The sequence below is a fragment of the Chionomys nivalis genome, chromosome 1, assembly GCF_950005125.1.
Source record: "Chionomys nivalis chromosome 1, mChiNiv1.1, whole genome shotgun sequence".
NCBI lineage: Eukaryota > Metazoa > Chordata > Mammalia > Rodentia > Cricetidae > Chionomys > Chionomys nivalis.
In genome coordinates this window covers 142,385,495-142,411,506 of record NC_080086.1, presented here as the reverse complement: position 1 = coordinate 142,411,506, position 26,012 = coordinate 142,385,495, and the positions used below count along the sequence as shown (strand labels likewise).

The 26,012-nt window shown below is 46.1% G+C and overlaps 1 protein-coding gene across 1 annotated transcript in view; it reads left to right on the top strand.

Annotated features, from left to right (window-relative positions):
• The window catches only part of Chn2 (chimerin 2), a 290,537-nt gene that overhangs the window by 120,786 nt on the left and 143,739 nt on the right, over positions 1–26,012 (top strand). The window contains exon 2 of the mRNA XM_057770551.1: positions 25,226–25,264. Coding sequence (XP_057626534.1) covers positions 25,226–25,264 — 39 coding nt within the window. The remainder of the gene's footprint in view (positions 1–25,225; positions 25,265–26,012) is intronic.

Sequence of the window (26,012 nt, the reverse complement as noted above, 5' to 3'; positions counted from 1 at the left end):
GCAGATGGAAAAGTAGCAATGTGTCTTCTTCATAAGTTTTCATTGAAGATAGGTTTTATTGCTGCCTTATTGATCATTAATGGTTGATGTTTTTGTAAGTGTCCACCTGGTCCAACATCACAGATGACGATCATGTCCTCGTCTAATACAAATATTGATATTAAGCTCCTTGGGAACAGAGAGATGACGACGACTTGTCCTTCTATCCTTTGTTCTTCATAGAGTCCTAGAATATGTTCAATGAATGTAGGACAAACATGTAGTAATAATGATAATTACTAATGAACTTGTACTCCTTGCCAGGTATTTGGTGCCTTAGTGGGCGACCTCAGCTAACCCTTAATTAAACTTCCCATGATAAATATAGCATCAGTCCATTTTATAGATGTAAAGACAGAAGGGCCTCAACTTGAGGTGAGTAGTGGCATCTTGATAGATGTCAGAACCACCCTAATGGCCTCATTTTCATCTGGTGGGACATGCTGTGACTGAGGGCAGGAGATGTGATAGCTAGAAAGGAAGGAAGGAGCCAGGCAGTGGTGGTGCAACCTTTAATCCCAGCACTGGGGAGGCAGAAGCATGGGACTCTCTAATGAGTTCGAGGACAGCCTGGTCTACACAAGAGAAGGAGAGGGCGTAGAGAAGGAGAGGGCAGACCCCAGGGTACCTGAGAAAGGCTTTGGTATGAAATGGAAAACCTTGAAGTTGAGTTCCACAGACCACCATCCTCGTCTGTCAGCTTTCCAGAAATGCAGTCTCAGACCTTGCCCCAGACCTGAATGAAAAGAGCAGAGGTGAGGCTCAGGGGACTGTTTTAATAAGGTCCCAGCTCCAAGGGACCTGGCACATGCTACTGTTCCCGAGCCAAGGCTGTGAACACCCGGAGTTCCTGATTCTGATGACAGGGAAGCTTCTGGCTTCCTCACTATTGTGCGCTCAGAATCGACCCCAGTATTGAACTCCTGTGTATGTTAAACACAAGGCAGGGTAAGATGTCTGTGTGTTCAGAGAATCCCAGGACCATTCCCTCTTCCTACCTTTCCTTAGTCTATCACCTGGGGCCTGTCACTTAATTCCCCATTCCCTGCCTTTGTAATGTGGTTAACGATACCAAGCTCCCGTACTGGGACAGCAGACAGATGTGTAATTAGTGGTTGTGATGCATCTGGAGCCTAGAGCGTCACATAAAGACTGTAGGGTAATAACCGTTTTATGGCCTTAAATGCTGCCTGCAACCTGACACATTTCGTATTTCTCTCCTGAATGATAAAATTTAAAGTTAATTTAACAGTTCTCTGTTTGATATTTGTACTTATTTTTGCTTCATTCTGGAGGTTTCTTCTTCTTCTTCTTCTTCTTCTTCTTCTTCTTCTTCTTCTTCTTCTTCTTCTTCTTCTTCTTCTTCTTCTTCTTGTGCCTCCTTTAACTCCTAGAGAAAGTAGGAAGGAGGAGGTTTTAAAAATCAGGGTCTTCGGGGAGAACAGTTTTCGAAAACGTCACATCATTGTCAGGCTGAGCATCTGCAGAGGTTTGGAACAGCAAAGAGAATGGTACCCTGTAGGCCCAGAGCCCATTAGGGCCTGTGGTGATGCTGAGGTCTTTGGAATCCCAATGGCCTGTTTGTGACTCGGTTTTGTTTGAGGTTAAATATATATTTATTTTGAAATGAGGGTTTGCCATGTAGCCCTGGCTAGCCTTGTAATTATCATAGTTTGGGCTGGCCTCAGAGTCATGGCAATCCTCCTGTTTCAGCCTCCTAAAAGTATTGAGGTTGTAGTTGAGGTTTTGCTTTAAGCTGTGAATCTTGGAAACAACTTCATGATGGGTGGCTTTGTTTCTCTATGGCTTTACAGCAGCGACCCTCCCTTTCCTTTTCAGAATTTGACAGTTTGAGCCGCTGAGAATTTCGTCCAACTTCAGCAAGCACTTCCTTTTTTAGGCAAGACTCCTTGCCCTGGGTGTTCACTCCCTTGAGATTAGGAACCGGAGAGCGCATCGTGGTTCTTTTTTCTCAGTATCAAATCGGAATGGCCAGGAAGCACTCAGAGGCGCAGCAAGAGCATTTTCTTTGAGAGTATGACCAGGGCTGGATCTCCGTGGTGAATAATACAAAAGGGGTTGATAAAGATAAATGCATTCAAGAGACCACTACACTAACAGTGTGGTATAAGGAGAAATTTAAAAGCTAAACGGCCATAGTTTTCATTTTGTATAACACGACTTTAATACTGGAGCATGATTACTGGGCAGGAAAAAACCTCCACCCTTTATCATCATTTCCTGGAATTTCAAATTACACACTATCGCTGAATTCAAAAAAGAAAAAAAGAGCAGCAAACTAGAGACTGTCCAGGCTCAGATTGGCACACTGATTTAAATACACTGAATCTCAAGGAGGCAGGCCACTTTCTCCTGGAGCCTTCTCCTGGGGCGGGGCGGGGGTGGGGTGGGGAGGCTCATATGCTCACAGTCGCCTTAAAGAAACAGATTGAGACTTGTCTTTATCTTTGGGGTGAGAACAGTTCACAAGGCTAACAGTGGCTGTCATTTCTGAAAAAAAAAAAAAAAAAGGAAAGAAAGAAAGAACCCAACATTCTTCAGTCAGGGTGCTCAGAGCAGCTACAAGTCACCTGTAAGCCACTCAGGAATTACAGAGCACCTGGGAAACTGTGCTGAGCTGAGGAGAGCTAGTCACCTTCATAGCTGTCTGGAGTTGCTCATTGCAGACAGAGAAGTGTTTCTTTCCAAGTCCAAATAAGTCGAAATGAGTTCGACACTAGACTGTAAGAGCGAAAGGAGGGGTAGGGGAGACTCTGCCCATCTCTTCATAGCCTCCGAGTCTCTCTGGAGTCGAAGACTGCTCGCACAGCGCTTCCTGGTGATTTGCTAAACTGAACTAGTGGCGTGCCTGCTAGATTGCAAGGGCTGACAGCTAGCAGAAGGGAAGAGGACGGCTCCTCATCTTCCCGACCAGCATTAAGCCTTCAGATAAGGCAAGAAAAATGGCCCGCCATTGGGACAGTGTGCCCTTCATAATAGAACGTGGTCCAGCTGGAGATAGTTTCTCATTTTTTTTATTATCTATCTTCCTTGAGGTTTTCTTTATCGGGTGTAAATTATTGGCTTGCAACTTTTCTGAAATTGCTCTGAGAAGATCAATAGAAAATGGCGAGGGAAAAGAGCATAATTTCTCTGCCCTCATTTCTCTGAAAGCCCGCTACTCTCAGTTCCTGTTTACTTCCTGCCATGTGGGTAATAATTAATGCTGAGTGCACACTTAATCTGCAGGAGCTTATCAAGGAATAAGTGTATTCAATCATTGTTCGGGTGACCATAAGGCATTGCACTATTAGACTGTTAGGACGGCTAGCCTCTACAATAAAGAAAAAAGGTGATTGAAGTAGATAATATAGTTTCCTCTTGGTCCGTTCCCCCCCCCCCCCCAGGGAGTGTTGCTGTTCAGAAAAAGAATATTTTTCTTGAAAGATCCACTGGCAGGTTCTGCGGTTTCTTTTTTGGAATTTCTAGGGTCATCACTGTCTGTACCAATCACTTCTCACCTTCAGTGTTAACTTTTGTATACTGTTGGATCTTTTTTTAAACTATCATAACCGGATCAGACTGTTGATGTCTCAAAAGTAAACACCTTCCAAATGTCTTATGTCTTAAACCAGCAGCTTCTGAAGTTACAGCAAAGCCTGTGTCATGTTAAATCATGTTTTCTAACCCATTTCCTATTAAAACAGTGAACTCCGCCACTGCCTGTTTTAACACCATATGCTGAGATTCATTGTGTTTGACGGTTTCTTTTTCAAAGTGGGCCTGCCCTCGTGGCCCAGAGTCATGTAGTAAAGATTTGTGATCTTGGCTTCTGTGATATAGTTCGTGTGCCATACATACCCACAAGGTCCCTTTGAGCCAGTGTTACTGGATTGGAAGTGTCCATGCCAGCACTGAGGTCAGACTGGGCGGTTTCTGTGTGAGGGTACTGGAAACCATTGTCGCTCTGAGAAACTCCCACAACTGGAGAATAAATGGGACAGTATCTCCTATAATGGCTACATATTTATTTAAATGAATAAGAATTCGTTCCTGAAGGTGGTCTTTGGAATCTAGACTTAGCAGTTGACACTAAGGAGACAAATGCTGTTTCTAGACACTGCATGTGTTTGAACATTGCTTATGAAAAACTCAGGCGTCGTTTAATGTCTCCACCCATGTAGTTTAAATTTTTGAAAATCCCACAATTACAATTCTGTGGCCTGCACAGTACATGAAGAAAAGAAAATTGACCCAGGAAACTGCAAGTCCTTGCCTCTGCCCAGAACCCACCATGGCAGAGGGCAGGGCTGAAGGTATATGACTGCTTCTAGAAAGAGCAAAGTCTCCTGATGTACTTGGAGTCAGGATAAACATTTATTAGAATGAGAGATTGCATACTATGTAACATGGATAAATGTTTATTCATCTTCTCAATTTGATCCACCCTCATTTAATGGTGACAGTTCGGAGTCTACTTGCTATTTGGTTGGTAGCCTGCAGCTCTCCCTCCAATAAATACCAAAGTGGAACAGAGCTGGAGCTGTAAAAACAAAAACAAAAAACCCAAAACAAAACAAACCCCCCCCCAAAAAAACAAAAAAAACCCTGCAGACTGTCCACGCTCCTCTCCTCCCTTTACGTAGAGTCTGTGACTAGTTTGTAGAACGTGAAAATTACTGCAAAAGGAAATGAGCCCTGTCACTCAGATTTAGCTGAGGCTATGGTGTTTTCTGTGGTCAAGTGGTGACAGAAGCCTCCTGCCAGGGTCCCTCAGGGCACAGGAGACACACTCAGGTGCGGTGTTGATGAGAAGTTGATGAAGGGCCTATTGACAAATGTAGGCAGGTTTCGAGGGCCAGGAGAATCTGAAGCACGCAGGCGTGCTCAAGGGTGGGCAGCCATCCCTCCTGTGTGGATGAATAGGCAGCAGGAGGGAGCTGTGTTCAGATGCCTAGGGCCCCTGGAGGATAGCTTAAGCTGGCATCATGGAGGTGCACATCTGCTGCCGACACTGTAGCACTTTGCAGAGAGACGATTGTCATACGCACAGGCATCTCTCCTTCTTGCCTTGCTTCCCACTGGGGGAAGGTAGCTGGAAGCTAGAGATGATGAGGCCAGACAGTGCAGCCAGTGAGGTTGATGTAGTGCAGCTGGTGAGGTCGATGCAGTACAGCCAGTGAGGTCAATGCAGTGTAGCCTGTGAAGCTGATGCAATGCAGCCAGTAAGGTCGATGCAGTGCAGCCAGTAAGGTAGATGCAGTACAGCCAGGGAAGTCAATGCAGTGCAGTGCAGCCCATGAGGTCGATACAGTACAGCCGGTGAGGTTAATATTGGCACTAAGAAGACTTCATAGAGGGAAGAGGTCCACTATGGGAGACTTCACTCGTCTCTTTAAATCTGAGTTTACAACACATTGATTTCTTACAGGATTGACTGGAATGGAGTGGATAGGTGACAAACACAAGAGATATGAAGAGTTTGAAGGATCCCCCACAAAATCAGAATTTGGGGCAAGGTTTGACGTTTACAACCTAAAAATAAAGGCTAACTCTATAATACAGTTCCTATCCAGGAAAAAGAAAGAAACAGTGATTCCCAGGGAGGAGCAGTTGAAGTCACTTGCAGTGGGATGTGATGGTTGGAGTCCTACCCAAGCTTGGCCCTTAGCATCTGCCTGTCTGGAGCCATTTCTCTTCGAAGCTTTGACACATGGTTCTGTAATGAGGATTATTAGATCTTCTCCATGGAGTCCCTGGGAAGATGAAATGGAAATATCACTGTGAAGTACTTGGCCGAGATCAGTCAGCACTCAGTACATAGGCCTTCCTGCCATCGACCCAAACCGCAGAGAATGCCCAGGCAGAACCGTGGGGCCTTTCTGAAGATGTGCCTGCACTGGGAGCTGGGGAGATGGGACGATCGGCAAGCCGTGCTTCTGGGATATTGGTGATATTGTTGTCGTTCTTTGTTAAAGTTAACATTAGCTGCAATAGACTGGAAAGGACTTTACTTCCTGTCCTGTCATAACAGAATGCATGAGCCTTGGTGACTTAGGAGGAAAAGAGGGTTATTTGGCTCATAGTTCTGGAGGGTAAAACATCCAAGCCTATGTCTCTGGTATCTGCTGGGCATTATGTGGCAGGGCAGCAGTTTTGTGTAGAATAGGCAGAAACAGAAGTTTCCCTTGGAAACAACCACTCCCCAGGGCCCTTACAGCCTCACTGGAAACAGTTGACTCGTTCACCAGGCTTGGCTAACAGGGCTCAATACTTCCTATATGCCAACACTCGAGACACATAGGGGACCTAGCCAAACCATCCCCACACCATAACAAGTGATCCCCCTACCCCGAGCTTATATTTGAGGGGGGACTTGCTTATCCCCCTGATGCTGGGAGCCTTATGAAAGGCAGGAGGTCAGGGTCAGAGAACTGAAAGAGGAGGATGTGGTGTCAGGTTCTATTACATGGGCTGGGCTGGGGTATGCAGAGCAATGTGGGACTAAGTCCCAAAGTTATATTCGGTGTGAGGTCCATGTTCTTCTCAGCTGTTCTACACTGCATACCACACACCAGAAACACTGCGACCTCAGGCTTCACCCGCCTGGTTTGGCCTCCATAGCTTCAGACCTAGGCTGCCACGAAAGGTTTCTCGGTGTTCGCTGGTTGGAGGGATGGCCCAGTAAACAGGAACAGATCATGCAGAACAGATCAGGAGGTTAGAAAAGACATAGTCCTCGAGAGAAACAGCCAGCAAAAGAACCCCAGATGGAGTTAAGTCTTTAAGACATCCTGTCCGGTTTGCATAGCCTCACAAATAAAAATGGGAAGCCAGCTGGAACGTGATGCGAGCTGCAGAGGTGAAGGCCAGTGGCCAGATTCGCTGGCGTCACCCTTGTGGCTTCAGCGTGCCCCACATTGCTAGCGTGTCTCTGAATAATTTCTTCCTTGGCCTTAAACTTCTTGTTGAGTTTCCAGCTGATGCCCGACCCCAGCCCTAACCCACCCTCGAGCCAACATACACCGTCCTCTGAGGAGTTGGGGGTGGGGTGGATGGATGTGAACAAAATAGTAGAAGGGACAAAGGCCCTGTGCTGTGGAGTCTGACTGTCTGTGGAAAAGTTTTGCCCATGCACGTGTGTATGTGGTGTGTGTGCAAGTGTGTTTGCATGTGTGGGTGCAGGTGTCGATGCATGTGTGTTCACGTGCCTGTGAACAGCTAAGACTGGTGTCAGGAGTCTTCCTCCATTGCTCTCCACCCTATTCATTGAGGCAGGGGCTCTCAGGTGAACCCAGAGCACAGTGGTGGAGTTGGTCCTTCTCTCCAGCTTGCTATTGCGTCAGAGTCCCTTAAGTGGAAAAGTTAATGTAGACATACATGCCCCATGTGGACATGAGGCTGTTGTTGGATGTAGCCACATGTACTTTCTGTGTGTGGCTTTAAGGTGTCATTGGCATCTGGAATGAGCCAGTGAATGCCACAGACAGGTTCTCTAAAGCAATGGACACCTGGAGAATAATGTGAATTTAATAACCTACGAATTGTTAGCAACACAAAATGGATTTAGAAAGGTGTGTAAAATTCTGTGGTCAAGAACTGGGTGCATCTTCTTTCTAGAACCATCTGTTTAGTGAAGTGGCCTTCACATGAATGGAACAATGTGAAGTCACCCTTGCATTTTCTGTCACTGGGACCCAAGAGCAAAACCTATTCCATCAGAATCGATTGCTTCTAAAACAGCCTGTTCCAGAAGACTCAAAGGTTGCATGTCAGAGACCCACACCAACTCTCTTGACTTCACTCTTACTCCTAATGGATATAACTGGTCTGTTGGGACCCAGAAGGGAAGGTGTGCTTCCTGGTAAGCAGAACCAGTACGGGAAGCTTCCAGCTTCCTCAGCAAGCTTAGACATGAAGATAGAGAATCTGCCCCACGCCATTCAGCAGACCTTGACCTGGTTACGGTAGCTCATAGCATCATGTTTTCCTTTTTCACTTGTTAAAGTTTGAAATTCAGACCCCACCTAGCCTTGTAAGACACTGATTTTAGACCTGTGGGTACCAGAGAAGGACTTTGAGAGGCCTGTGGGTGGAGGAGACTTTCACTGCTGGTCTAATGGAGCAAGCATCCTTAAGGACATCTGACTATGTTTCATCATCCTCTGACTTCGATAGAGGCCATTCGGTGTGATGAGCAAACACACATGCTGATGAGCATCTGTTGTGTATTTAGCATCTGTCTCTGCTTTCGGTGGTGCTAACAACAGCTGAGATAGGCAGGGGAACTGAGGACTGGGATATGCCAGCAGCTCCAGTAGGCTGGCTTCCATTGCAACTCAAACTGTCATTCTCTCCTGAATGCCAGAGGCTACTCTCTGGTAGTAGTCTGCCTGGGGCTTCTGCTGTGAACAAGTCAGCACCCTGCCTGCCTGCAGAGGCCACGGTCCCCCCAGTAACCTCCTTAGTGACCCTGTCCTCACTCTTCAGCAGGCATATACAGTCCTCTCGCAAGACTGCTGACTCTATTTGCTTTTGGGTACAGTTAAGGAAAACCCGTTCTCATCAAGACATAGACTCTTAGCAGGAATGGTTGTCTAGTTTTAGGGGGTAAAATTATTCTTTTATTAAAAACGCTTGTTGTAAGGAGGCCGCTTGTTCGTTTCCCAGCTGCCTAGACCCCCAAAATAATCACACAAAAACCATGTTATTTAAATTACTGCTTGACCTGTTAGCTTTAACTTCTCTAGCTTTTACATCTCAATTTAACCCATTTCCATTAATCTGTGCATCACCATGTGGTTGTGGCTTACTGGCAAGGCTCAGCGTCTGTCTTTGGCAGTGGATCCATGACTTCTCCCTGACTCCACCCTTCATTCTCCCAGCATTCAGTTTAGTTTTTTTCCACCTCGTTAAGTTGTTCTGCCCTGCTATAGGTCCAAAGCAGTTCCTTTATTCATTAATGGTAATCACAGCATACAGAGGAGACTCCTACATCAAACACAGAGCCTTCTTCCTTCCCAGGCCACTCAGAAGGGAAAAACAAGAGTGCACTCTTTTACCTCAATCTTGTCTCCCAACCCCAGCATACAGCCTAGCAAACTCCTCCTCAGCCTTTACTGTCCAGCTGCACTGCTGCCTCTGTTGAAGTTGTCCTCATTACATTGCTACCCAATCCTGCAAGGGCCTTGCTGCTTGGCTCTTGCCCTCTGACATCCTCAGAATTGAGAACACACATTCTGTTCCAGTCTCCCTCTTCCCTCTCAAAGGAAAGCTGCTTGAAGGAAAGACACACATGTCATCTATGCACACCCAGTGCCTACGCTGGGTCTAGGGGCAGGATGATGGGTAACCATCTGTTAAGTGGTTCACTGGAAGTGACCACAGCTCATTTGTCAAAGTGCAGTGTGCAAATCTGTCATCGCTCCTTCGGCCAAGGACACTAGGTGTGGAAGAAGCTAGCAGTCTAAATGGCCTCAGACAAGAGCTGCCTAGAAAGGGAAGGTTTATTTCGATATTTGGTTTCAGCTAGTAGTAGAAGCATGTAGAACTCTCACATGCAGCAATTAGGAAGACAAATGTCCCACTGTGCAAACAGTAAGAAGATATGGCTGCCACCGCATGTGGTACTGCTGTCCCAAGCCCTGCGAAGACATCCAATACCAAGATAACAGCAAGGGGCAGGGAGGAGTCCATGCTTCTTGTCTGCTTTGCAGTGCAAATACTTTCTCTTTCAGGAATCATCAGAGCCACTTGTTGTCTGTCTTCCTAGGCCTCTAATTACAGACAGACTGAAGCTGTTACCCACCCTGCCAGGACCTGCAGAAAGGCTTCTTTCCTCCCTGCATGCATTTCTTCAAACACTTCATATCACATGGACTGACAAATGTATTCTCCTCAGAGTCCAACAGGGCCTGGCCTCTTGCAGGTCTGCGATGCTCAGAACACTTCCTGTGCCTGCTGGTTTTTTTCTTGCTCTGTGGTATGGCCGGCCAGGCATCTGAAGTGTTGCTTTTCCATGTGTTTGTTGTCTTAGAATTGTTCCTTTTGTAAGAAGTTATTTTTAAAGCAAGTGATAAAGAAACCAGAGATCAAAACCTAGGAGCAAGGCTAAACCTGAGCTCTAATCCTCAGGATGCTTTGTGTCTCAGAAACTACACTCCCATCTAGACAACCCACTAGGCCCCTCTGTCCCTCTATCTTTGTTTGTCTTAATCTAGTAAGAGATCAAGATTAGTTGGCATATTTAGCAGAATTTTCCAGAAAAACAAAACCAATAGAATACACATATGTAGACACATGTGTGTGTGCACATGCATGCTCTCACACACACAGACATACATTATCCTCCCTCATGGTGGGACTAGGTGGTCCAACAATGGTTGTTTGTGTCTCAGGAAGGCAGAGAATATGGTAGTTTTTTCAGCTCAAGAAGCTGAGGAGCTCACAGTCTTAGTCCAGAGCTTCAGGCCTGGAAGTTCCCCAGTAAAAGGCTGAAGAGGCTGAAAGCTGATGCTAGCAGCCACCCCAGAAGGAAAGAAGGCTTGCATGTGTGTGGATGCTGCCTTCCTCCAAGTCTCTTCCATCCGCCTATCAGCCTGTTGGGTGGTGGCACTCGCATTCGGGTGGATCCCTCAACCCTCTCCTCACTGTCTCGCCTGTCAGTCCTCTTTGGAAATGCAACCTACCCCCCACAAGACACACAGGTGTGTTGTTTTACCTAGATAGAGAGCTCTTAATGCTGCCAGCCTGTCAACAAGACCAATGGTCCCAGTTGGTACAGATGCACAGCTACTTAAAGACGTGTAGGGAAGTTCATTAACAGGTTTAATACTGTGAAGAAAATAAACTTAATTCTCAGATAGACTGTAATAATAGGTCAGCTTTTCCAAGACAGCCATTGGGCAAAATAGGATTGACTCTAACTATTCAGATGGATACAAACGAGCTAACCAACTTTGGACAAGGTATGGTGCCCTCTGGGCCTTGGATTCTATGCTAAGGACTGGTGTAGTGCTGCCCAACTCATAGTACTCAGGAGAGCCACTGTGGAATGTATGTGCTATGATCCATTATGATTCAGAATGAGTGACAAGATTTTATAAGAGTCAAGTCATGGTTGTTGGACTCAGAAAGAGTTTGGTGTTAGTACTCAACTCCACTGCTTACCTCATGCACCCTCCATTCTCCAGTTCACTTGCCTACACGGGGTGATTGAGAGATAGACCCATATACAAGCTTGCTGTGCTATAAGCAAGGCACTGCACATGGAAAACTAATGTCACTGTGCAATGACAGGCTGTCAATAAGAGTACAGTGTCTAGAGCTGCATCGCACCTGCCCAACCTGTTAGGTCATTTTGGAAAGATGATATTGTCTTTAATTTTCTACAAGACTTTCTTAGGTTGGAGTTGGAATTCAGTGGTAGAGTGCCTGTCTAGTTATGTATAAGGTCCTGGGTTCCAACCCCAGTGTACACGCAAGCATGCATGTAAACACACACACACACACACACACACACACGAGAGGGGGGGGTCTTACTTTTAGTTTACACAGTTCCTTTGTTCTGAGCCAATTATGTTCTATTAAATATCCAATATACCTGAAGTTAACTGATGATAGCTTTACTTCCCTTCAGGGGCCTCTTAATAAATATATTCAACAGAAACTAATAAATATGTAATATAGTTGCGATTGCAGGAATAAGGCATAATTGTAAATGACCTTTGTAAAAGTTTCCTCCTCTCTCCCTCCTTCCTTCCCAGCTTTTTGTTCTTTTTTTCTTCCCTTTTAATTCAAATGAAATTAAAGGGTATATCATTAAAAATTAAGTCTCCCAACCTCCCCTGACCTCAGACACCCACATATTCTCTGTAGGCAAACATAGTCTTCGCTGTTGGGAATTTCTTGGGAGAATTGTTTCGCATATTGTAAACTTTGGGCCATACATCTCCAGGGAAGTTACCCAGACTGACCACCATGGTAGAATTTAAAAAAAAAGAAAGAAAAAAGAGAATTAAAGAGCCGAGTGGGAAGTATACCTTGACACCTGGTCTATCAAGTTAGATATATAGAGCAAAGCCCATCTTGGTGGGGCTGAGGGAGTATAGGCACCCTCAGCACACTGTGTGAGGAGTAGGCACAGGACACCTACCGCTGTCTCCCAGTATCCAGTGGGTTTAGAAACAACAAAATGAAACAAATAGTAAGGAATAACTGGCTAAAAGAATTCTTTCTCTTCTCCATTGCTCTAGCACTGTAAGTCCAGTCTTGTCATGTCTTACACATACACATGTGGCCAGAGGCTGATTTAGCAGAGAGGTGGTACTTGTTGAGTGAATGGATGGATGGATGGATGGATGGATGGATGGATGGGTGGATGGGTGGATGGATGGCTGAATGAATGAATTGAAGACATATTTTAACTCCAAGCTGATTTTTTGTGTCTGGATTTTGCGCCTTGCCTTGCTATCAACACCTCTGTCTAGTGCAATATTTTGTGCCAAGTAGGCCATTAAACTCTAGGTAAATATTTGTTAGATGAATAAATGAATGCCCTGAAGGGCTCTGGAGGAAAGCCAGGAAGACATTCTTCTGGTGAAAGGAATTTGTAAAGAGGCAGGCAACTACTAGAGGGAAGGGGGGAAGGAGAGTTCTCCAGGCCAGAGGGAGTGGAGGCAGGGAGGCTACCTCTGAAGACTCAGAAATAGCAGAAAAAGGAGCTCTTAATGACAAGAGGGAAATACTCAACCAGGAATGTAGCTCCGCGGGGCTGGGAAAAGTCTGTATCTGTGTAGGAACAGAGCCACTGGGTGGGAAGAGGCCCCTGGGGACAAAGGAGAACGGGTGGTTTGGCGAAGGTAATGGCAAAGGTAATGATGGTGACAGCCAAGTTGGTGTTTCAGGCCCTCACACCTTTATTCCCACAGTGTGTCTCTGTGTCTGCAACAACGCCTACTCATGCATTCTGTTTTTTTTTTTTTCATTTCCCCTTCCTCTCACCTCGCTATGTGGTTTCTACCCTAAGATCATCACCCTGCCCCACCCCCACCCCCTCGTTGGTGTAGCATGGGCTCCCTGTCCTGCCTCTCTCACCCGAGCAACCTCTGCCACCCTCACCACTTCCCCTTCTGAGTGGCCTTGCCTCTCCCTGCCTTCTCTGCCCTCAGCTCATTCTCTTCTTACTCCATCCGCGTCGGATGCTCTTGTCGGGCTCTTCAGAGGTCTCCTGTCATTTGCTGAGCCTCGGTCCTCTGTCATGCCCTGTCCTCACAGGACTTCCCTTCGGAGAAGCCAGGGCCCAGCCTTTTGTCTGGACTGCAAACCTTTTAGACTTGGCTGTCCCATTGCTGCCTCTTTGCAGAAGTGAAGAGCAAGGGCCACTGCCACCTGCCTGGCTTGTTTCTCACTGGATATGCTCAGTTATGTGAGAGAAGTCACCCTCCATCCTACTCTGCCATAGACCATTCTCCATCCTCTGCCAGGCCAGCATCGTGCCCTCTTTCTCTGCTTAGGGATAGTTCATCCCACACCCTACTCATTGGCTACCTCAACATCTATCAAATCATTTCTTCCATTTCCATTGATATGACTGGAACTCATATTGTTCATGCTAGTGACCTAGCTTCCTGATTGACTGATCTCGCTGCCACTCACTCTCCCTTACTCCTCTCCTCTCCCCTCTAATCCAGCTGCACACCCACACTGGGATAATCTTTCCAACCAACTCACCGGGTCTGCATCGTCCCTGCTAACTCTTCCTTCCCTTCAGTGCAAAGGCAACATCTTAGCTTCTCCTTCTAACTTTGGGTTTTCCAAGCCCTGTTTCCTTCTCTAAATTAGTCTCTAACCACTCTGGGACCCCACCTTCCATATCAGCATTTGCCCTTGTCAGCAGGCGGGACCAGTCCTGTCCTTGTGTCTTGTCTGGCTTTGGCAATACCTTGGCCTGTGTGTGATGGTTCAGCAGCCTGTTTGTCCACAAGGCAATCCTTGTGGCTGTTGCGTTCCATGTCTAGGTAGTAGAGTGACCCTTCAAGTAGGTGCAGTATACCATGGTACCAGAAGTTTTTTTTTCTTTATTTCTAAAACCTTTAGCCTTGTGGTGAAATTATACCCTCTGTGCCTATTATTGCAGGGCCCTAGACAGGGCTACTCAGGGTCAGAGTTGACTGGCCAAAGCCTAAGAAAGGACAGAATGAACCAAGCTAATCCCACCTTCCCAAATCTGGGAAACGCCATTCTAACCTCCTTCCTACACAGCCTCTTGCCACATTCCAGTTGTCCCTTCCTTTGTGTCCCACCACAGAATATATGACACAAGTTTCTTTCTTTCACTATGCCATCACTTGACTGCGTGCCTGCTGTGTCCTAGTATACAGTAATTGTGGCATTTCAATTTGTACCATTCGTGCCTGTCAAGAGACAAGTGGGGGCTTGACCCAGTGTGGGATGACCTAGGTGGGCCACATGCTAAAACTGACATCCATGTCCCCTAGGAGAAGCATCGTCTTCACACTGTCCAACTGTAGGCTCTGTCCAAGCACCCAGCCACCTACCTGAGTAGGACATCTTTGTCTAAATGCACTAGAGAGACCAGTAGGCTAAAAGAGATACAGATAGCAGAGAACAAGACAAATGCGGTCCTTGCTTCCACCTGCTGTTCATCAGGTTGATGGAGATAACATATAAACATATAAAGACATACATACGGAATAGTAAAAGAAAATTCCCAAGAGAGAAAAGGCCCAGGGAGGAACTGGTGCTTGGCCTGGAAAGAATGTCTGGAGGGGCCGAACTCTGGAGAGCTGGGCACGTGGCCGTCAGAAGGCAGGCCGCCACATATGTTAACTCAGTGCATCCAAGGACCAAAGGAAAGGCCAATGTGACGGAGCAATGAGAGAAAAGAAGGGAGACAAGTGGGATGAGAAGAACCAGAGGCAGCTGGAAGAGCTTTCTGAGCCCTCTCTCCTGTGTGCTGGGGTAACCAAAGCTGGGTTCCCAGCATGTATTCAGTAAACACTTGGTGAAAGAAAGACTCTCAGCTTGTCTCCATAGGCAACCTCAGTGGCCCAGGACAGAAGCTCCGTGTGGCCCCAGTGCCCTCTAGTGACCACAAACTCCAGTTCAGAGCTCTTTGTGTCCTCATCATTTTTAGACAGTCTCTCCATAGTTCATCTTCATGCTCAGCCCAAGGAGCTAGAAAATTCTGGCATTACGGGAATTTGTCCTAGTAATGCTTCTGTAAGTGGAACTCATTCCATGAGATGGGTCGTGAGACAGAGAGAGACCAGTACAGAAAAACCACAACCAATCAAAATCCAAAGTGAGGGAGCTCAGGCCCAACTGATACATCTACAAAATAACTCGTGAACCTAAGGCTCAGGGAACGTTGTGAAAGAGGAGGTGCAAAGGTTGTGAGAGCCAGAGGATCAGGGAGTTTGCTGTGAGATCGTGTCTCCGAGGAATGGCAGAAGCTACACCCACAAAGTCTCACCAACGACTGCCTAAACATGAGCTGAACAAGGACAACAATAGACATGTTCACGTGGATAGTGGGAAAAGCTCATGGGGCGACAAGCCTACCCAGAGAACTTCAGGCAGCCAAGAAATGCTGAGAGCAGGAGAAATCGTCTTCCCCAGGGAAGAGGATACTAACTGGTTATCCAGCACCAAATGGTCAGCCCTGAAAACATGCATGCGAGTGACATTATACACAGACTGAGAAGGTTATATTTAGGAATATAGATGTATATGCATATGCATGTAACAACAGTTAATAAGAGGCCATGTATTTGTGTATGTGAGGATTTGTGGAGAATCAAGGGAAGGGCGAAATCATATAATTATATTATAATCACAAAAAACACAAGAGAAAAGTCAACAACAAAACCCTGCTGAACCGCACAGCTGATGTACACCAGGCCTTCATTTCTTACTCTAGTTTCCACCCAAACCATTTTCGAAGAGAATTCAGAGGGTCTTGTTCCTCAGGATGATGCAGAGAATTTGTGCAGGTGAAATGTATTAACAAGAAATCTCTGGAAAGCTTCTCATCCAACATTTTGGAGCTGTTTAATCAAGCCTGGCCCCATTTGGCTGCTGTGGCCTGGGCTCAGACTGCGCTGTGACCCCACATACATCTCAAACCTTCGGAAGCTCGGGCAGTCGTGGTGCAGACAAACCACAGTGCACACACATCACCGTGCACACACACCACAGTGCACACACACTGCCATGCACACACACCGCCGTGCACACACATCACTGTGCACACACACCACAGTGCACACACACCACAGTGCACACACACTGCCGTGCACACACACCACCGTGCACACACACCACAGTGCACACACACCACAGTGCACACACACCACAGTGCATACACACTGCAGTGCACACACACTGCAGTGCACACATAAGCGGCACTCCACTCCTGCTGTTGTTTTCTGCCTTAATCTGGATCCCAACCCATTCTGGGCCCATTAAGCTGATCATGCCGCAAATCCTGAACTGTCATCTCAAAGTGAGCGACTACTCCAGTACTGAATGAAAAACCGGTTTGCACCCAACATCCCTGAAAAAGGCCACTGTGGCCATTTGCAAATGTGTGCATCAGTAAATCAAAAGGGGCGGCAGAGGGCTGGCATTTGTGAGAGAGGGAATGGCAGAGGGGGGGACCCAAACTCCCCTCCCCGTGTTTCCCAGAAAATCCTCTGATCCAAATACATATCTGAAATACTCTCAGGGGTAGGTCTCCTCCAGCTTCCTCATTAGGTCATTCTATGGACCAATGAGTCTTGTTTCCAAAGCCTGGTTGTGTGTTTCCATTGCTCTTGTCACCCTCCACTGAGCCAAGGGAAGGAAACTGGCTCTCCTAGATGTTTACAGGGTTCCTCTTCAGTTGTCACTTACCCAAGTAGAACATATGCCATCTTTCATTTTTCTTCATTAATCAGTTCCCAAATTCCTTTACACTTGCTCCTCAGGTGATTCTGTTACAGTGGCTTATTTCTGGAGCCATAAATCCTGGGATGCACAGCCTTCCAGCTGCGGTCAACATAGCCCTTAGGACTCATGGATTCTCACGTCAGGCCATAGCCTTATTTCCACAGGAGCTTCCTGTCTCTATCTGCTACTCTGCAAATACATATAGTCTTACCTGTGAATTTATAGTTCAATCTTAAGAAGCATCACAAATTAGGGTGCAGATTGACATCAGCCTGTGAGGGTGTAGGAGCTCGGACTATGTGTCAGGGGAGAGCTCAGACTGGGGGGGTGTAGGGAGCTCAGACTGTGAGGGTATAGGGAGCTCAGATTGTGAGGGTGTAGGAGCTCAGACTATGTGTCGGGGGGAGAGCTCAGACCTGGGGGGTGTAGGGAGCTCAGACTGGGGGGTGTAGGGAGCTCAGACTGGGGGGGGTGTAGGGAGCTCAGACTGTGGGGGTGTAGGGAACTCAGACTGTGTGGGGGGAGAGCTCAGACTATGGAGGTGTAGGGAGCTCAGACTGGGGGGTGTGGGGAGCTCAGACTGTGGGGGTGTAGGGAGCTCAGATTGTGTGTGGGGGGGAGCTCAGACTGTGGGGGTGAAGGAGCTCAGACTGTGGGGGTGTAGAAAACTCAGACTGTGGGGTGTAGGGAGCTCAGACTGTGGGGTGTAGAAAGCTCAGACTGTGAGGGTGTAGGGAACTCAGACTGTGGGGGTGTAGGGAGCTCAGACTGTGGGGGTGAAGGAGCTCAGACTGTGGGGGTGTAGAAAGCTCAGACTGTGGGGGTGTAGAAAGCTCAGACTGTGGGGGTGTAGGGAGCTCAGACTGTGGGGGTGTAGAAAGCTCAGACTGTGGGGGTGTAAGGAGCTCAGACTATGGGGGTGTAGGGAGCTCAGATTGTGGGGGTGCAGGGAGCTCAGACTGTGGGTGCAGGGAGCTCAAGCTGTGGGGGTGCAGGGAGCTCAGACTGGGGCATATAGGGAGCTCAAGCTGTGGGAGTGCATGGAGCTCAGACTGGGGCATATAGGGAGCTCAAGCTGGGGGGGTATAGGGAGCTCAACTTTCTTGCACACACCACTGAGGTTTCCGGTTAACATAACCTTTTCTGTAAAATATTTTAAGAAAAACTTTCATAATGAAAACACAGACTTTTACTCCCCTGAGATCCACCCCTCGAATACAAGAGCCACGCGTTGTTTGCATCTGCAGAACATCAAAAGAAGCCCGGATGTCTATTCCTGAGAAATTGTTCATAAATAAATGAAAAGCATACACTAGGCCAACCTTTAGTTAAATGAAGGGAAAGAAACATAGATGCATGTGTACAGATGTGAAAACAAAATGCCTACCTATAAAATAGCTGTCTGGGTGTGGGACCAGACAGCTGCTGTCCCAGCACTGAGAAAACTAAGACGAGAGGACTAATGATTGTGAGAGGCCTTGTCTATCTATATATGAATAAAAAGAGAAGTAACATTAAAATTTTAAAAGCAAACTGTAGAATCATAATATATAGTGTGGGACCATTTTTGTAGAATTTTATTGTAATAAGACACAGAGAAAAAGTTATAAAGTCTCACACAAATCTATTAAAGGAGCATTTTTTCCTGAGGTAGGAGACTTTTAAAATGACACATTTTAAAATTATTACCTTCTCTGTTTTCAGCAGTAAGTCTGCACTACTTCTAAGTTTAGTGGGGTCTCTGTAGACGTGTTAGTTTTGCTGTGTGCTTCCTCTAGAAAGATGATGTTGTCCCACGAATGCTCTCTAAGAGCCCTTCCTGTCCCCAGACTGCTTCACAAACTGAACAGCCTTCTCTGGGACCATTCCAGAATTTGATTTTCCCCAAGACCATGGTGGCTGTGTTATCTTTTCAAGGCTCAAATACTCAGCAGGTATGGCTTTCTCAAGGTCACTTTCAAATTCTACTTGTACCCTTTGGCCCCCTTCACCCTCTCCTCTCCTTTCCTCTCCCCTCCCCTCCCCCTTTTCTTGCCTCCCCTTCTCTCTTCTCCTCTCCCCTCATCTCTTCTCTCCTCTTCCCCCATTCTCTTTTTCTTCCCTCCCTTCCTTTCCCCTTCCCCTCTTCCACATAAGTATTATGCAGACTCTTTATATTTTCATTTGATCCATTAATCATTTTTGGTAAGTTTTGGATCATTTTCTAAGCATTTTTTTCTACTTTTATCCCTTTTACATGAGAGGAGATAGCTGCTTCCCAGCCTGCCTGGAATGGCTGATTCATGCTTACATCACAAGGCTTTTTCAGAAACTGGGCCAGGGTAGTAGGCACAGCTCTGTTCCTCCTCCATCAGCACCAAGGCTGTTAAATAAGAGCTGTTTCTGTAGGTTTTGTTGCATCAACTTCTTTTCGAGGTGATGCTTTGTTGAAGCAGTGCATTCAAAACAAACGACGAAAGACCTAGAGCTCTTCCAAATTTATCTCCCATTCCTTTTCATTTTCATACATGCAATATAAATATAAACAGTTACAAGATATAGGTGAGCAATCAGAGGAAAGTAGGATTACCCATTCAATAGCAGGTATAATAGCTTTTTAATAATTGTGCTTCTGGGAATATGAACCTATTTATTTATTTGTTTGTTTATTTATTTATTTATTTATTTATTTATTTATTTATTTCTGGGACGATAGCCCAGTCAATAAGCAAGAAGATCAGAGTTTGACCCCTAGAATTCACATTTTTAAAGTCAGGCATGCTGTCCCAACTTTTCAGTCCAGGCTCTGAGGAAGTAGAGATAGGGGGATCCCTGGAGCTCACTGTTCAGCCTGCTTTTCCTACTTGGATAGCTCCAGACCAGTGAACGACTGTCTCAAAAACCAGGCAGATGTTACCAAAGGAATAACACTCAAAGGTGGCCTTTGTCCCACAGTGCACACATACACATGTGCTCCCACGTGGACGTCCATGTACATGTGTGCGCACACACACAGACACACTGAAATACAAGACTCAGAGGTGGTAACTTATGTCTATGATCCTAGTATTTGGGAGTTTGAGGCAGGAAAATAGCTGAGTTCTGAGACTGGCTGGGTTACAGACTAGGATGGTATCTAAAAAGGAAAGATAGATCATCTCCTTGATAATAAATTTATTGCTTTGTGATTTTATTAGTAACAATGTGGCAGGAATTATTTTCCTGTCATTAAAGATAACGATAGCATTAAGCATAGAACTTTATAGTCAAAGCATTTCATTTTAGTTTGTCCGCATATTTTATCTCCTGTCCAATCTTCACTCTTTTTGTATGTTTTAGAACCTTTGTCTGTGCTTGGGTGTGTTTGATGTGTGTTGCTGGGGGCAGAGAGCATGCTTGTGCCATCAAAGTCAGAGAACGACCTTTGGTTGGTATTCACTTTCCACCTTGTTGGAGATGGGATCCACCCTTCCTAAGCCAGGGTCGTTGGCCTTGAGCATCGGCGGCTTCTCTGTCTCGAGCTCCTATCTTGCTACTATATCCAGCTTTATGTGGATTCTAGAAATCTGGACTCCGAGCTTCATTTCATGCCCCTTTATCCATTTTACTGCCTCCCTTTACTTTTTGAGTCTACCCTAGATTTGTGTGTATGTGTGTGTCTCTATGTGTGTGTATGTGTATGTGTATGTGTGTCTGTCTGTCTGTCTCAGTCTTTTCTCTGGTTATACTGACCTCAAGCATACTTGTTTTCTCTTTGCAGACTAATTTCTCACAAATATGAACTCTTTGTAATAATAATGCTTTGTGTCGGAGAACATTCTTCCTCCTGTTTGATAGGTTAAACTGATGAGTCCCAGAAAGATTAGATAATGTGCCTGAGGTCTCACAGTGAAGGGCATAGTAGGGTGTTGAATCCAGATGGTCTCACCCCGGAGGCTGTCACCTGAACCACAGGCCATGGAAAGTGTGCACAGATCCCGGAGTGTCCCACCCTAAATCACGGGGAAGTTTTGCACCCATTTTTTTAAGCTTCCCAAAAATCAAACTGATAGCTCTGTTATATGATAATGTCATTTTCTTAACTTGAATATGTGCAGTTGGAGGGACTGTCTGACTGGAATGAGTGATACCTCCAGGTCCTGAAGACCAATGCCCACTTCTGCCCCTCACTTGTTTTACAACCTTGAGGAAGCCATTTAATAGTTGTGTGTCTCGTTTCACCCATTTGCCAGGTAATGAAGGAGAACTACCTGACCTCACAGGCACCCCACGCTTTAAAGGAAAAGTGGGACTAAAGATGTAGCTGAGTCGGCAAAGTGTTTAGCACAGTGGAGGCCCTGGGTTCAATCCCCAACAGCACGTGAACCTAGTGTAGTAGAGAATATCTATAATCCCAGCAGTACAGAGGATCAGAATAGCTTCATGAGATTCCCGAGAACTTACCTGAGAAAGGAAAAGGTCACGTGAAGTGTCTGCCGATCCAAGAGTGAAGTCCGTCACCAAAGAGAAGAAGACACAGAGTGGGAGCAGTCGGTGCAGATAGCTTTATTGTTAGTGAGGTGCTGTTGGAGGCAGCTCAGGACTTGTTACGACATATTAAAATTATTCTGTGATCTGTCCCTTGACCGTGGCCCCTGAGAAGTGTACTGCCGTGTGGTTCACGAAACGGGTCTCGAAGGCCAAGGTAATTACAGTCCCTTCCACTGAAGCATGGCAAATGGTCTCTCAATTTGAATTCTTTTATATGAGAGAAGAAACTTCCATGACAACAGCCCTGGAACTTAATTACAGGCTCCAGGTTTGAGGAAATGGAGACAGTCAATGGCTGCCGTGGGGAGGGCGAAGACAATAGCAGTGAGCCACCTGGGAAGAGCCGGGACAGGGTGACATCACAGTGACACACTAATAGCAGCCCGCCACATCAGGGACTTTATACAGAGCGCAGTTCTCTCTTAGGAGCAGCTCGTAAGCACTCTTAGTGAATCCCCATGACACCCCAGCACTCAGGGTAGGAGACAGAAAGAACCTGACTGTTTCGTGCCGCTCGGCAGTGCTTGTCTGCAGAAGGTGGAGCGGCAGGAAACACATAGATCCCTTAGATAGTGTCTCACTGCCTCGTTCTGGCTGGCCTGGAGCTCACTGTATAGAGCAGATCAGCCTGAAACTTATAGATACCTTCAGCTGCCTCCGCCTTTGGAGTGTTGGGATTATAGGCAGGCCTCACCTCCCCGGTCTCATGAAAGTCTTCATTTATTTAACACGTTTTTGTTTTAGGTATTGGAAGGCATCTGTGCTCACCATTGCCCCACTAGCGCCTCTCTGGTTTGTGTCTGAAGGCCTGGTGTATGCTGGCACCTGCTAAGGGCTGGTAATGCCAAAGTGGGTGAGCCAATGCTCCTGCTTTAATGGAGTTTGACAAATAGTGGGGCGAGACCAGTCATTAAAAAAAAACAATCAATAAGTATTCTCTATGGTAACAGAAGCTATGAAGAAAACCAAGCTGCGTGATATGAGAGGGCCTGGGTTAAGGGCAAGTCCCCTAGGAGGTGACATTTGGGCTGAGGCCTACGTGATGGGACAAATGAGCCATGCCAAGACCTATTAATGAGCATTTTACGAAGATAATCCACACAGCAAAGGCACAGACTTGGAAAGGCATTATTTGTGTTGAGCACACAGAGGCTGGTATGGCAGGGTGAGCTGTGGAATGCGGAAATGCATGCAGCGGACTCAGAGGGGGCCAGCGCACACCACAGTGAAGTCTATTCCACACACAGAAGGAAAATGTTGATGGGTTCTGGACCAGGGGCCATTGAGATCCTCCATTTCTTTGGGCAGCTTTCTTTATCTCTGAGCTGTGTTGACCACAGGAAGCAAGTGCAAAGGAAAACGGTTTCCAGCGCTTGTAGGTCATCCTGCGTTAATGGGACCGCTGAGTCTCATGAAAAACCATCCTAGGTTGTTCTTAGGGCAAGACGACATTCATAGTGAGGGTGTCTAATTTAAATGGGCATGAGGTAAGAACATCTTAGATCTAAGCCATACTCAGGACTGTATCCAAACAAGAGTGCTAATTGCCGCTGCCTCAGAACCTCTCTTCGGTCCACAGAAAGTTGTGTGGAGGTCCTGACCGATCTTGACCACCTCTCGCCTGAGGGTTAGACTTAGCTCATAGAATAATCTCACCTAAAATAAGAAGAGGTTATAGGTAGATCATCTTTCTCCCTACCTGTGATGTCTTAGGTAGCGTCTCATTTAATTTCTATACAATATATGTGTCTGTCTCTGTGTGTGTTCCTGTGCATGCTCAAATATGCGTGTGTGTTTGCCTGTATTGATTTTTATTTATCTTTGAAAACTATTTTTGGAGATGTGATCCACATTCAAGCATATAGGGCCTGGCTTTTCTGGGGGAAGCGGCATGGGATGGATGGTTAAGAATTTTCTTGTAAACTCAGCAAGTTGGTTTGTTTGATTTAAAAAGGTCTTTTATAAACATTCCTGCTAATGTTTAACTTTGATTCATGTTACAAAGAGGATGAAATGAACCAGCGGTTTAGGCTAACAGCTCCTTATTATGAGACACTGTTTCTTACTTTGGCACAGGTATTAAGAGTTAATGCCAGCGGGCTGGGGAGATGGCTCAGAGGTTTAGAGTTCTGGTTAGTCTTGCAGAGGTCCTGGGTTTGATTTTCAGCGTGCACATGGTGGCTAACAGTCATCCATAATGGGGTATTTGACGCCCTCTTCTGACCTATGTAAACACCAAGCACACATGTGATGCACTTGTACACATGCAGGTAAAACATACATACACATAAAATAAATAAATAAATAAGTAAACAAACAAACAAAATATGCAAAAAATATTTAAGGAGTCAATGCCAGTGTTTGTCTGGTCACAGTAGAAACCATCAATGCACATGCACCCATGTTCTAAAGGGTACACAACGACCTTTGAGTTTGTGAAGTGATGAGCCAAAGGAACAAGATATCTATTACAAAATAAAATGTTAAACTAAACAAGCATATCTGAGTAGGATTTGGGGGGAAAGTTGGTCACTTTGTGGTTGGTATTTATCAATAAATAGCACGTGTGTTTCTCAGGGAGAAAAACTCAGATGTTAATTCCTTCCAGAATTAGGAAAGTTCTAACAGGACAGAAGCCCCAGGATAGGGACAGGACAGAGCAGCTGGGAATGGGAGTGGGGAATACACAGCAGGGCTTATGTACCTAAAGATGCTAAATTGGAAAACTCAAGCTTTACCGGGCGGTGGTGGTGCACACCTTTAGTCCCAGCATTCAATAGGCAGAGGCGGGTAGACCTCCGTGAGTCTGAGGCCAGCCTGATCTATAAAGTGAGTTCCAGGACAGCCAGGACTGTTTTACAGAGAAATACTGTCTCGAGAGAAAAAAAAAAAAAAAGAAAGAAAGAAAAGAAAACTCAAGCTTCCTTCTGAGCCACATGTATCCTGGGCCAGACTCTACGGCCCTGGCTGTTTAGGCTGACAGGGGCTTCATTAGGCTCACAGCTGTGAGTACACAGGACACTAACCACAAGGGAGAATGGTATCTCACAAGGCCGGGAGCGGAGGCAGCAGCCATTGCCTCCTCTTGCTTGTTTCTGAGGGTGATGAAGAACAACTCATCCTCTCCTGTAACACCCTCATCCGACTCTTGTGCTTGCTGTGAGGCTTCTGGAAATATTCTAGATGCATATTAACATTAATTCAAGGAGGTAGTGCAATCCCAAGAGCATCCTCAATGCCTCTAATGTCAGGCCCAGGAGTTTAGGAGTGGCGGGGATTTTGGCCACACAAGTTTCCACACCTAATATTGCATGCTCGCCACTTTGCATTCTGCCCTCGAGCCTTAATAAATTGACTAAAGGTTTGGCTGGAAACTGAGATAAATTACGTGTTTATTATGCCAAGTTGAATAAATATATTTTGAAAGGATCACTAGAAAGCACAATCCAATTAATTACTTCAAAATCTTTTTTTTTATTTACTGAATTCTGAAAGCTGTTAAGTTGTTTATTCTGTCACAGTAGTGATCTAAAGATATTGTTGTTGTTGGGCCCACAAGTTACCCATGCATGTTCTGCCTCTGTGCCTGGAATGACTCTGTTCATGAGCCGAGAGACCCCTGGGGTTGGAATGTGAGTCCAGCTGACAGGCTGTCCCTCCTCTAGGGAAGACACGCATTGGCAGGTTGACATGCAGTCTGATGTGATCTCTCTCTTCATTCTAGATGCTGAGGAATATCAGCCTCCGATATGGAAATCATACCGTGAGTACCAATGACACACAGATCCCTGCAAGTCTTTAACCTGCCTGCCTTCTTGAAGGATCCTACTGGGGTGCAGCGCTTCATCCCCGAGCCCTAGCTCTTCTTTTCACTGAGGAGATACCTGTGTGAGGAGAGAGAGTAAACTGCACTTGTGCCCAGCCAGAACCTTTAACAACCACTGGGCTGTGTGACCCATTTTAGGACTGTTCCCGAGGGGAGGGACCTTCTGACTTTCCATGAATTGTGCTCTTTGCTCATCACTCCGGGGTTGTAATATCATTTGACATGAACTATTGGAGAATGGACACACAGTGAAGATGGACTGATGACTCGGGGTGATTCTTTAGGAGCATAGATCTTGTCTGAGCATCAGCCACCCAGCAGCTCCTGTCATGAAGGCAATGGCCATTACCTCGCTCACTGTTCCTCCTTGGTGTCATGCGTCTCTCTCAGAATTCTCTGTTAGAAGAAAGGGCTGTGGCAGGAAGGAGCCCACCATGGCTGAGACAGGTGTTCCTCCAGGCTCTTCGCTAGATAGCAATCGTTAGTGCTGCTGACAGTATTGATGGCTGCCATTGCTGATGCTGTCCACTGAGGACCTGCCTTAGGCTTTGAGCTGCTAATCTTAGATTCTCAGTATAGCCCAACAGGCTGGCACTGCTATTATCCCTGCCTCCTCTGTAAGGAAACCATAGCTCAACAAGGGCAGAGGCATCTCCAAAAGGAGTCAGGGGGCATTCAGAAGTAA